Source organism: Aegilops tauschii, chromosome 3 (genome assembly GCF_002575655.3).
Source record: "Aegilops tauschii subsp. strangulata cultivar AL8/78 chromosome 3, Aet v6.0, whole genome shotgun sequence".
Lineage (NCBI taxonomy): Eukaryota > Viridiplantae > Streptophyta > Magnoliopsida > Poales > Poaceae > Aegilops > Aegilops tauschii.
Window position 1 is genome coordinate 581,281,280 of NC_053037.3, and position 14,138 is coordinate 581,295,417.

Consider the following 14,138-nt stretch of genomic DNA (forward strand, 5'->3'; position numbering starts at 1 on the left):
ATGTACCCTTATCACCAACCACCTTTGCATCTATCTGATCTGAGCCCCCCTTTACAAAATATCTTGTAATGTGATAACTGACCTATCTTCTCTCTAGAACTGTAAGCTAGCCTATACTTTGAATTTTGAGTATTGCCTGTTGCATGCTCTACTTTGCTATTCGTAGGTGCAGAATATACCGGTTGGTTCGGGACATGAAGTTTGGTGCTTCCGTTCTCCAAGATGTACACGACGGATGAAATGAATGGACAATCGTTGGGATTGTCCTGCACACACAAAAGAGCCCTAGTTGGATGGAGGCAGAGAAACATAAAAACAGATGGTTAGTTGTTGTAGACATATGAGTAAACAGATATAGGGCATGAAATAGCAACATCAAGAATACAATACGTGCACATTATTGCCAAGGTTTCTCTGCATTAAACCTGACATTAGACGAATATTTTTCATAACAATAAAAAATCACATTTTGGATTGATACATTAATTCTATTGCAAGATCTTGTATTTTGCTATGAAAGAGAGAAGCTCCTGAGAGAAAGAAGAGCAGCAGCCTTTGCAGATTGCACGGTCAGGGGGAGAGAAGGAGGTAGAGCAGCAGCAACAACAACTTAACATTTCTGTACACGTATCTGAGAGATAGTATTAGCAGCCCAGAACGAACGTGCTTCTGTCAGCGGCGACCACGGGCATGGTAGGTCTGCAGGAGATGGTCCATGCCGATGGCGTCAGGATTCGAGCAAGCGGATGACTAAGCGGCGGCGCTCCGTAGCAGGGGAGCCCCGGCGCGCAGGCAGATGCAACGACCAAATAGCTATATGCAGATACTACATTTTAATGATTACCTGTAAATTTGTTGCATTTGGATTAAGCAAGTCCAAAATCTGCTCATTACATATCTCCAGGAATGAGCATGTGCAAGTAAAACTGAGTTTTTGTACTCTTCGTACTTCCTTTTCCTGCAAATAGCAATTGAAAAGTTTACCTTAGAGATAGTACACCATCTACAGTACAAAATTAGACATCTGAATCAACATATCATCAAAGCATGCCTCCTGGATTCTTAAGAACAGATGCCCAAACACTCGAGGCGTAACACATGATTGCTAAAAAGGTACTACATCTGTCCCATAATATAAGACGTTTTTGCAGTTCTTTTATGCAGCAAAACCTACGCAACATAAACACACGATTTAGACAGTTGACTGCATACAACAACAACAACAACAACAACAACAACAACAAAGACTTTAGTCCCAAACAAGTTCGGGTAGACTAGAGGTGAAACCCATAAGATCTTGCAATCAACTCATGATTCTGGGACATGGATAGCAAGCTTCCATGCACTTGTGTCCATGGCTAGTTCTTCGGTGATACTCCGGTCCTTCAAATCTCTCTTTACGGACTCCTCCCATGTCAAGTTCGATCTACCCGACCTCTCTCGAGTATCAGCACGCATTAGTCCTCCGCTATGCACTGGAGCTTCTGGAGGCCTGCGCTGAATATGCCCACCTCTATCTCATTCCAGACCTGGTCCTCCTTGTGTGGCTTCACATCCATCTCAACATGCGTATCTCCGCCAAACCTAACTGTTGAACATGTCGTCTTTTAGTCGGCCAACACTCTCTCTCGAAACAGGCTTTCTCCCTGCTTTATATATAAAGCACCAATCATACAGAGTACACGGCCGAACAATACAAGGGGATGGGGTAGCCCTCCAACAATGTCGATCCCAGGCTAACCGGATCATGCACCACGCATGCGACTACGCTACCGAAATAAAGTACAGGAGGAATTGAGAACAACACCACACTAAGCCCTATATCACCTAAGTTCCACGACAACGCCCCCAGGAGGGAGAACGACGCTATGCGTCGCCGTTGCCGAGTCCTGAACAGACATAGGTTTTCACCGGGAACCCGGACACGGAGAGGAGCACCACGATGACGTCTTCAAGAAGATAACGTCGCCCCTGAGCGTCGCAGTCGTCAGCGACAAAGCGGGAAGCTTTCGCTTGGCAGCTCCCCCTGTCAGTAGACGAGGTCTCCAGGGCAAGCGCGACGAGCCCAGCACTCCAGATCCGGATCAGGGCGACGCCATCATCTGAGACAAATAGCGCGCCCGAGCCACCCGCTGCACCACCTCCCGCTGCCCACACGACCAAGAGGGAATGCCATCACCGCCGCCATGGTGCCCACCGGAGAGCCAACCATGCGGACCGCCATCCGGGGCCGCCACCCCGGCATCCATGTCCAAGGCTCCACAAACTGTGCATGTCACGATGCATCCACCTCAATAGGAGGAGTAAAAGGGATCTCCTTTCACTCCTAGCCCGGCATCAGTCACGGAGTATTTTTTGAGAGAGAACCACCTACTCATGTGTTGAGATCAAGATATTCCATTCCTACCATAAGAATCTTGATCTCTAGCCTTCCCAAGTTGCTTTCCACTCAAATCATCTTTCCACCATATCCAAATCTGTGAGAGAGAGTTGAGTGTTGGGGAGACTATCATTTGAAGCACAAGAGCAAGGAGTTCATCATCAACACACCATCTATTACCTTTTGGAGAGTGGTGTCTCCTAGATTGGTTAGGTGTCACTTGGGAGCTCCGTCAAGATTGTGGAGTTGAACCAAGGAGTTTGTAAGGGCAAGGAGATCGCCTACTTCATGAAGATTTACCAAAGTGAGGCAAGTCCTTCGTGGGCGATGGCCATGGTGGGATAGACAAGGTTGCTTCTTCGTGGACCCTTCGTGGGTGGAGCCCTCCGTGGACTCGCGAAACCGTTACCCTTCGTGGGTTGAAGTCTCCATCAACGTGGATGTACGATAGCACCACCTATCGGAATCAACGTGGATATTGTGTGTATTGGCTTGCAAGGTGAATTCTTCGATGGGAGAGAACCAAATCGCGAAGCTACAACGGAAGAATTGAAGATTTTGCAATACAATGCTCAAGCTTGCGATATCCTCTTCAACGGATTGTGCCCCAAAGAATTCATCAAAATCAGCCGTCTTGAGAATGCAAAGGAAATTTGGGATACTTTGATTGATATGCACGAAGGTACCGACTCCGTCAAGGAATCCAAATTGGATGTGCTTCAAAGCCAGCTTGACAAGTTCAAAATGAAGGATGATGAAGGCGTCGCTGAAATGTACTCTAGGCTTGCTCTCATCACAAATGAGATTGCCGGCTTAGGAAGTGAAGAGATGACTGATAGATTCATCATCAAGAAGATCCTAAGAGCCTTGGATGGAAAATATGACACCGTGTGCACATTAATCCAAATGATGACCAATTACAAAGATCTCAAGCCAACCAAAGTTATTGGAAGAATTGTTGCTCATGAGATGTCACTCAAGGATAAAGAAGATCTTCACAAGAAGTCTAGTGGTGGTTACAAAGCCTCATGTGATGCTCCTACATCATCAAGTGAGAAACAAGCCTTCAATGAAGAATTGAGCCTAATGGTGAAGAACATCAACAAGTTCTACAAGAGTAGAAGCAAAGAAAGAAGTTCCAAGTCAAGGTCCTACAATTACAAAAGATCTTCTAGTCGTGAATGTAATTGCTACAATTGTGGAAGACCCGGACACTACTCCAATGAGTGTACGACTCCCTACAAAAGAAGAGAAGACTCACCTAAAAGAAGAAGCAGAAGAGAAGAATCACCTCCAAGAGAGAGAAGGAGTAGAGATGATCGTTATGAACGAAGACCCTCTCGCAAAAGCAAGGATTCGGAAAGGAAGTACAAGTCATCAAAGAGCTATACAAAACGAAGACATCAAGCTCATGCTGGTGAATGGGTATCTGGCGTCGACTCCGACCACCATCCCGAGAGAAGTTATGACTCTGACTCCGAATATACTCAAGATGAAGGTGTTGCCGGTTTCGCACTTGTGTCATCCAAGTCCTACGACATATTTGATTCACCAAATGAAGGGATTGGAAGATGCTTCGTGGCTAAATGCCCCAAGGTATCACACCCGAGTATTTTGATTTCAATAGTGATGAAGATGACTTGCTAGGTGATGATGATTTACTTGTTGACAATTCTAGTGATGAAAACTATGATAAACTTGCTATTAATCATGCTAATCAAGATAAAACGAATGACGATGATAAGAAGGAGATTGAGCGTCTAACTAAAGAACTAAACAATCTTAAGTTAGCTCATGAAACTACCTTGGAAGATCATCGAGAGTTTTTAAAGACTCATGAGAAGTTACGCTTTGAAAAGCTCAACCTAGAGCAAGAGCATGGGTTCTTAAAATCAATCAATGATGATCTTCGTATGAAAAGTTCTTCTTACATTGCCAAGCGTCTACTCTTGTCTACTTACATGCCACAAGTAAAATCTAGCAACAAAAACAAGAAAAAGATTCTTCTTCTAGTAGTAACAATAATCATGTTAAATCCAATATTGTTGCTTCTAGTAGTTCTGTTGATTCCACTAATGACTCTCTTAGACAATTTACACTTGAGCAAGAAAATAGCTTATTGAAGGGAATCTTAGAGAAAGGTGTTTACAAGAGCCTTGCCGGAAGTAAGCAATTTGAGGAAATTGTACGCAAGCAAGGAAGCACCGGAAGAATCAAGGTGTTGGTTTTGAACGAAGTTTGTACCTCAACAAGAGAAGAATGATCCTACTTCCTTCAAGGGGACACAAGCTCAAGATGATCTTCCACCAAGAGACCACAAGCAAAAAGGCAAGGACAAGCTTCAAGAGGAGATTGATGCATTTGAAGAAGCTCCTAAGGCCTTGGTCAAGTGGGTTCCCAAGACTACATCAAGTTCTACTCCATCAAGTACGACTACAGCTCCAAGGATTCCCATCAAGATGATGTGGATCCCGAAGAAGAAGAACCAGAGAGTTCTTGAGGGTGACTACGCCAACATACTTCACTCATATTCATTTTGGCTAAAACAAGTGCAAACAACTTCCACACCTTGCAGTAGCTCAAGGAGTCACAAACCCTCTTGTTGGTAAGTTAAGGGACAAGGTAACCTAATTCTTTCATGGACATCATCTAGTGTGTACTTCACTCTATGTCTATTGATATCCTTGTTTGTTCCTTGTGGGACTAACCCATGTAGGTATTGAAAGTGCAACTCACTCCAATGGATTGCTCCAAATTATCTACATCAACATTGAGCAACCACATCTTCAACATCTACATGAAGTCATCATCGACAAAACCCAAGGTTAGTTCATCCCTCTTAGGGGGGATATCACATCGAGGGGAGCTTTACTCTAAGAATTGAGCTAAAGCAACTCTAATGGTGTGAACACAACAATGCTTTATGTAAAAGTGGTAACCCCACTTGTGCTTAAACGATGAGTATGACCTACGATCAAATGTTCTCATTTGACTCCTCGGTCAATATACTCATATATAGATGACCTAGTCATCGCCAATTGCTTGATAGATGCTAGAGTGTTTGTGCATGCTTTGCCACATATTTCATTTGCCCTCTTATGATGTGAGCATGTTGATTGCATATTTTTTCCATTCGAGGATCCATTTGTTGCTTTGATTGTTTGGTTCTTTTTCTTTTGCCAAATGGATGAACAAGAATGCCTAAGAACTCCCTCTGGCTATCTATGCTTTTCTCGTCTCAAACTCTATTCGTGCTACATCACAAAGTTTGATCAAGTCAGATTCGAACCCTCTAGGTGAGGAGCACTCGGAGCCACCGATTCGTCATAGACTTAAAGTTCCAAAACCTCTCCATGTACTTCGGTCTGACCGATTCATACCTTTCGGTCATACCGAGTTCATTGAGTTGATCTAGGTTTTCAATCTCGGTGCAACCGATTTGAATAGTTCGGTCACACTGAGTTGCAGTAACCGCTTGCGATTCTGCATCTCGGTGCCACCAAGTCATTCCACTCGGTCACACCGACAGGGTCAGGATATATATATATATATATACCCACGGGTCAAATTTTGGAAATTCCTCCAAAACCCTTCGCCCGCTCGTATCCTTCTCTGCCTACTCAGGTCTTTGGGTCATCTCCTCATCGCCAGCGACCCTCCGCCACTGGTCTCCGTCGCCGTCAATGGAAATCTTCACCGTCGTTGCCGCCGTAGCGAGTCCACCGCTGAGTTAGGGTATGAACTAGACCCCTATGTGCAATCTTAACCTCTGATTCCTGCACTTAGGTGAATGCCATGATTCTTACCACGTATGAGATTACCCTATCCAGCAAAAACTTCCTTTAGATTAGTTTTGATTCAAAAATTTAGGGTTAGGTTTCCGCCGAACTCATCTCGGACCGACCGAGTTGTAGAAATTGGTCTCACCGATTTGGCCTAGGCCATTGCACTTGTAATTTTCAGTCTGACCCAAATTTACGAATCGGTGTGACCGAGTTCAACTCTCAGTGAAACCCTAGCAATCTCGGAGTCACCAAACTGTGTCTTGGTCTGACCGATTCCATGAGTTTAGACTCCAATGTTGCTTTGGTGTCACCGAGTTTAACAAATCGATAGCTTCGAAATGCTTTCTGTAGAAAACTAAAACTAAGTTTTTGACTCAATTGTTTTGCAAAATCTCTGCACTTTGTGATGCTCATCCACTCTATCTCAACTATATCTATTCATAGAGTCAGCTTGTAGTTTCAGCCATGTCAGAGCAAAGTGACAGCCAGAACAAGTATGAGGAACAGGTCAATTTGAGTGAGGGCACTAGTCCCTCAAGCAGCTATGATGATGGCAGCAGAAGTACTCTTAGCAACCTGCCTAAGGCTGCTACTAGGCAGAGGAGGAAGAAGAATTCAGATTCAGAGGATGAAGATTTTGTTGTTGATGAGGAAGTCACTTCAAAGAAAAAGGTTGCTAAGAAAGAGTATGGCACAACAGCTTCAACCAAGCCCGGAATGAAAGTGAAAGCTCCTGCCAAGAGAGTGCCAATGTCCAAAGTCAGAGCCTCCACTCAAGAAACAATGAGGTTCACTTTGGAATAGTCAGATGATGATGTGGCTGCGGGCAAGAAGAAGAAGAGGGCAAGAACCACAACTGAAAAAGTACTTGGAAGACCAACCATGGTAGAAAAATCTGATGAGGAAGAAGATGAAGAAGAGGATGCTGCACCAGCACCCAAAGCTCAGAAGCTGATGGGGGATGCCATCAAGTATGGGGCTACTCCATCAAAGCCCAAGACTGCCCCCAAAACTACTGCTCAAGCCTCTAAGACTGCACAAAAGAGAAGCACCAGAAACATACCTGCTGCAGAAAAGAATAAGGCCCCGGTGCCTGAAATGGAAGAAGAAGAGGAAGCCCAAGTGCTTAGGAAATTGAAGCCCAAGATCCCAGATCATGATGATACACATCCAGTGGCTGAAAACATGAAGCTAAGGAAGGATGCATGTCTCATATTGTGGAGACAATCAGACCCCTATGCTGCAAGAAGGAGAACTGCTGTAGACTACAGATTTCACACAAAGGAACAACAAAATTTCTATGAGACTATGCTCTTGGATAATAAGCCCATTGTGTGTGACATGAAATGGGTAGATTGGAAGTACATTGATAGCAATGAAGATCATTTCCCTGGAGTGCATGAAAGCTTCAGACTCAATGGAGTTGACACCTTTGTGGGTCAAAAATTGACCAAGTGGAATGATGAGCTGATTATGCAATTTTACTCTACTTCTCATTTTTACCCCGATGGTAAATTGTTTTGGATGTCTGAGGGTACTAGGTACCAATCTACTGTTGCTGAGTGGGCCAAGCTTATCAATGCTCCGGAAGAAGCTGAGGATGACATCGATGTCTGTGCAAAGTGCAAGAAAGATCACAACTCCATGGCCAACATGTACAAAGAAATTCCTGACAAGGCCTTGGAGACACACAAGCTAGGCTCAGTGTACTATCTATTGTCTGGATGGGCCACTATGAACACCATTCTAAGGCACACCTTGTTGCCCAAATCAGGAGATCACAGGATGATCAGAAGCCACTCCATCAACTTGCTTTAACTGTTTGATGTGCCACAGAAATTCAAAGTGATGAGCTTGATAGTTGAAACAATCAAGAGAACTGCAGCAGACTAAACGAGATCATGTGGGTATGCTCCACACATTCAAATGCTCATCAACTCGAAGATGGGCAAAGGCATATATCTGTTGGACAAAGATTACCTTCCCTTGGGGACTGATTTTGAGGACAACACAGTTGTCATGGATGCTACAGATCCTACTTCAGTAGAGGCTCAGGAGAAGAGAGCAAAAGCAAAAGAAGAGAAGGCAGCCAAGATGCCCAATGTTGAAGAGGCTTCACAAGTATTTCTCAAGTCCAAACAAGACCAACTTGGCTATCTCATTCAGGCTACTTTGAGAATAGAGAAAGGTTTGGCCACCCTGACTTAGAATCAAGAGAGTCTTGAGAGAATTTTTGAGACAAAAATTCATGACTTGGATGTCAAAGTGACTGAGATTCAGAGTTCAGTGGAGAAGATTCAAGAAGAGCTTGAGGAGAGGAGTGACAAGACCACCACTGATGCTTATCAAAGGGTGCCCAGAAGACAGAGGTCTGCAGCAGTGCCAGTGACAGACACTAGAGCTACAACTTCAGCTCATGCAGCCACAGCTTCAGTTGCCCCTCCAGTTGCAACTCCACCAACTCCTACAACCTCTTCAGATGCATTTGTTGCAGGACCCCTCTCCACGCAACCTCTCGAAGATCAAGCTTAGAGATCCGCATAGCAGTATGCATTTTCGAGCTTTTTGGTAACTTGTTGCCAAAGGGGGAGAAAGTGTATAGATCATAGGCTGAGAGAGAGAGAGAGAGAGAGAGAGCTTTGCTTCTTTTTGCCCCCTTTTCTACTTATTTGTTTGCTTGCTTGGATGCTACTCTATGGTTGTGTGTGTGAGATACTTTTATGGTCATGTGCTTGGATGATGATATTCTCTATATCTCTTGTATGAACATTCACTTTGTCTTGGTAATGAGTGCATATTTCACATTCTATCATTTTGAGCGCTCCACCAAGATGTATGTGACATGGACGAGTAAACCATGATCCTAATCGATTGTGCATTCGCATTCAAAAGCAAATTTTAAATAATGCACAAATTTAGGGGGAGCTCTTGCTTATCACATATTTCTCAAAGAGATGATGTATTTCATTCTTATTATCATTTGTCGAGGCCTTGATCTATATGTTGTCATCAATTACCAAAAAGGGGGAGATTGAAAGTGCAACTAATCCCTGGGTGGTTTTGGTAATTCTTAACAACATATAGCTCATTGAACTAATATCTTTTCAAGATGATCATTTCAGAAATTTCAATGATTGGCATGGCATGGACTAGAGATATGGACCCCTCAAAATGCAAAGGACATATATTGGCAAAAGCTCAAGACTCTACATTTTCTTTTTTAGTGATCCAAGATCACATTGAGTCCATAGGAAAAGCCAATACTATTAAAAGGGGATGAGCTGTTGCTTAATGGCTTGCTTTCTCAAAATGCTTAGTGATATGCTCCAAAAGCCCTCAACCACTTTCTCAATTCCACATATGTCCAAAACCTAAAGTCAACTCGGCCCCACCGATTTGATCTATCCGGCGCCACCGAGTTCATTTGACATAGCCATAGCCAGAAACCCTAATCAGTTCGATCTCACCGATAGGGATCTCGGTCTCACCGAGATGGGATTGCAAACTCTCTGTTCCCCTTCGTAACGTTTCGGTCTAACCGAAATGAGCGATCGGTCCCACCCGAGTTGGCAATGCAAACTCTCTGTTTCCTTTTCGTAACGCTTTGGTCTCACCGAAATGAGCGATCGGTCCCACCGAGTTTGCCTGACCAACTCTCTGTTTGCTTATTAATGAAATCGGTATCACCGAGTTGAGGTAATCGGTTTCACCGAGATCAAGTTATGCCCTAACCCTAGCATATCGGTCCCACCTAAAAACCTAACGTTCACATTTTGAACTGAATCGGTCAGACCGATTTTCACTATAAGGTCCCACCAAGTTTGGTAAATCGTGTGTAACGGTTAGATTTTGTGTGGAGGCTATATATACCCCTCCACCCTTCCTCCATTCATGGGGAGAGCCATCAGAACGTGCCTACACTTTCATTACTCATTTTCTGAGAGAGAACCACCTACTCATGTGTTGAGATCAAGATATTCCATTCCTACCATAAGAATCTTGATCTCTAGCCTTCCCAAGTTGCTTTCCACTCAAATCATCTTTCCACCATATCCAAATCTGTGAGAGAGAGTTGAGTGTTGGGGAGACTATCATTTGAGGCACAAGAGCAAGGAGTTCATCATCAACACACCATCTATTACCTTTTGGAGAGTGGTGTCTCCTAGATTGGTTAGGTGTCACTTGGGAGCTCCGTCAAGATTGTAGAGTTGGACCAAGGAGTTTGTAAGGGCAAGGAGATCGCCTACTTCATGAAGATCTACCAAAGTGAGGCAAGTCCTTCGTGGGCGATGGCCATGGTGGGATAGACAAGGTTGCTTCTTCATGGACCCTTCGTGGGTGGAGCCCTCCGTGGACTCGCTCAACCGTTACCCTTCGTGGGTTGAAGTCTCCATCAACATGGATGTACGATAGCACCACCTATCGGAACCATGCCAAAAATCTCCGTGTCTACATTGCGTTTGCTCCCTCCAAACTCCTTCCCTTTACCTTCATATGCAATGATTTACATTCCGCTGCTATAATCTTAGAATCGCATGCGTAGGTTGACTGCTTGACTTGTGCTAAGTTGCTAAAATCTGCCAAGACATAAAACTGGGAAAAGGATAGATTTTTACTTGGTCAAGTAGTCTAATCACCCCCACCCCCCTCTAGACATACTTCCGATCCTACAACTTAGAACTTGGGCATTGTTTTGATTTTCACCCAAGTGACACTCCTCACCTCTCACAACCTCTCTTGACCTCTCATGCCTCATCATAATGCTTTGGAAAAAAATTCTTCAAAGGAAACTATTCATTTTCACCCTGAAAATTGAATATTTTCAATTTCCCTCCAAAGCAACCCCTCTTTTTCTTGACCAAAAAAATCTGAGAAAATTCACACACACCCTTTGGACAGTGACTCATCATCTTATGCAAAAATATCAAGTGGTCATGTGGCCCAATTTTGCTAGGAAAATTCATTTGCACTCTGACCAGAAAATGCAGTTTGTATAGCAAGTGCATTATTCTTTGATCTTTTGGAGCTGAATTTTCTTGAGCATCATTGCCTTAGTGTAGCGACCCGACCCGAATGGATCAAGTCTCTGTGTTAAGTTTCATCCCTGGATCGGTATGCTGACACACACAGTACTCGAGAATTTATAACAGAGGTAAATCACATGTATAAAGTAACGTAAATACTATCACCTCAAATCCATATAGCGGAGGTAACAATAAGGTTGTGGATTCCCATCAACACCAACGGCAAAGTTGAGTGTAGAAAGCATAACCCTAACGTATCACTTACTCATCGTAAGATCCTGCAACATGAGACGTTGCAGCCATATAGGCCAGTACATTGAATGTACTAGCAATTTCACACTGTAGAGCAATGCTGAATAATGGCGATCACTATATGCATTTTTGGCTGCTGGAGGCTCTAAGTTTAATTTTGCATAAAGCTAATTTTTTTTCTACAACAAAGGAATATATTTTAATTAACTACAAAGTTTGTTGAAAATATTGAGAATGGTATTCCCCATCTCAATCCCAAATTAACATTAATCCAACAAATTATTAATTAAATAGAGTGATGAGATCAACATGATAATTCAAGAACCAGATACTCAAAATGTCCATAACCGGGGACACGGCTAATCATGATTAGTTTGTACACTCTGCAGAGGTTTGCGCACTTTTCTGAAGCATTAACTCTTACGATGGGTAGATAGTACCACCTACATCCCCTACATCTGCTAGTCTACCACTGTAAGAGGTCACACAACATACTCAACTATGCCAGAGCCCATAATGGCATGTGGCTGCACAAGGAAGTTTCCAGCATGAATAACATAATGATCTCTTTGAGCCTGGATGGCGAACCATAGGATAATCACACGGGTACCCCGGGATCTCCTTGGACAACACTGGATTCCCCAGGTGTCCACAAACCAATCCACCCAGAAGTGTATTAAAGTAGCCACCTTAAGTTAAACCTTAGTTAACAATAACTCTCACATCTTTCATGAATTCTCTCAAAACCAAACCACGTCTACGAGCACAGCATAGCAGTAAGCATAACGTAGTAACACCCAGGGTTTGAATATAAGTCAATAGGTTCCTACCTCATCAACTACTTCCCAAATACCCACATGTTATTACATCCTACTCATGCAATGTTTGAGGGTCGAAACTAATGCATAAAAACTGTGTATGGAAAGTATGATCAAAGTGTGAACGTGCCTTGTACTGTTGATGGAGATGATTCGCACTCATAACTCCTGATAGTTCTACTTGTCACACTCCGGTAAATCTATCGTGAGCAAGCAATTGCATACATAAGCACTCATGCAAAAGAATCGAAGAAAAGATCTCAGAAAACTTCGAAAACAAGCAAACAACTCTTGCAAACAGAAAGCAATTTCTAACAATACCAAAACTAAGTGAATTTGGCCTTATCAGAAAGTTTACGTCAAGAGATTCGATTTGCAAAAAGAATCAATTAAATCGGAGTTACGAAACTCAAGTTATGAACAAATGCAGTTTGAATTCAAATCTGTTTGATACCAAATTTTAAACTTTCAAAAATATATTAAGTTAGTTATCTGGATAGAGGGGATCATAATGAAGAAGTGGGCGTTGGTTTCGTTGGATTTGGATAAACGAGCAACAAGTTGTGTTCGTTTGAAGATCAGGGGCTAAATTGTAAAAATAACACTACGGATAGGTCCCTGGTAGAAATTAAAAAGAAAAAGAAAAAAAATCCTACCGAACGAACGTTTGCTACAGAACCTAATCCGACGAAATCCGTTCGCTATAGAACCCTAGCTAACGAACGTTCACTAAATAACTAAACCTAAAAAAATAGAATCTAGGTTTTCTAAAAAAAGATCTAAAAAAAGGCGGTTTACCGAGTTTGACCGGCGGGTCGGGTTCGGGCGGCGGAGCTCCGGCGGGGCAGTGGCGTCCGACGGCGGCGGAGTTAGGCGAGCAGGCGGCGGCACGGCTCGGTGCGGACGTCGGTGGGAGTGGTGGTGGTGCGACTTCGGTGAGGCGAGGCGGCGAGGGCTGCGCGGGGCGGCGCGAAGCAGCGGCGATGCGGCGGCAACGGTGGTTGGCAGCGGCGGCGGCGAGATGCGGGGATGGCGGCGTGTTGCGGCGGCGAGATGAGGGGGCGAGGGGAGGGGTGGCCTCGGCCTTTAAAGGGGCCGGGGGAGGCGCGGCTTGGAGGAGGGGGTGCCGGGCGAGGCGGGGCGGCGGCGGACTCCAGCGGGAGTCCGGCTCGGGCACGCGCGAGGGAGATGGTGGCGCTGTTGGGCCGGCTGGGCTTCGGCCCAGTCGGTCCGAGGAGTTTTTTTTTAAACACAGACAGACAAATAAAAACAAAAGAAATAAAAATATTATATAGGCATATAATATATCAAAAAAATTAGAAAATGATTTTCTACAACATGAAAAATTTTCTGGCGTCAAATAAAATCCACAAAAATTTAAATAAAGAAAAGAGTGCTACTGCTGCAATAAAACCTCATAAAAATCATTTTAAAAATACCAAAATGATTTCAAATTTATTTCTCTCCAATTTTCTAATGTAGGGAATCATGTTACCCTATTTTTCATATATTTTATTTTTGGAGAAAAATAATTTGAATAAAAACCAAATAACTCCAAATTAAAAATAATTTCAAAGAGACTTTAAATTTGACTCTTTTAAATTTCCAACTCATATTTCATATGTTTTGAAAGTTTCTAAATTTGAAATATTTCCAAATGAAATTCAAATATTTTCAAAAACCCTTTTCATTTATTTAAATGGAAGAAGTCATATTATCTTCACTCTAGGGTTTTGTGATGAAATGAATTTGAATTCATGGAGATCATAAATGCAAGGTGAAACTTTCGGGAAAATCATTTCATTCCCTCTCATTTAACTTTCAAAAGTTTCAAATTTCACTCAATTTCACACAAGCAATCACACCACAATCAAACAAA

General features: G+C 43.2%; 1 protein-coding gene across 1 annotated transcript in view; it reads left to right on the forward strand.

Moving 5' to 3' along the window:
* The first annotated feature begins 6,630 nt into the window (after positions 1-6,630).
* The window catches only part of LOC141020728 (uncharacterized), a 29,287-nt gene continuing 21,779 nt past the window's right edge, over positions 6,631-14,138 (forward strand). Inside the window, exons 1-2 of the mRNA XM_073495668.1 lie at positions 6,631-6,924; positions 6,970-7,697. Of these exons, the coding sequence (XP_073351769.1) occupies positions 6,631-6,924; positions 6,970-7,697 (1,022 nt within the window). The remainder of the gene's footprint in view (positions 6,925-6,969; positions 7,698-14,138) is intronic.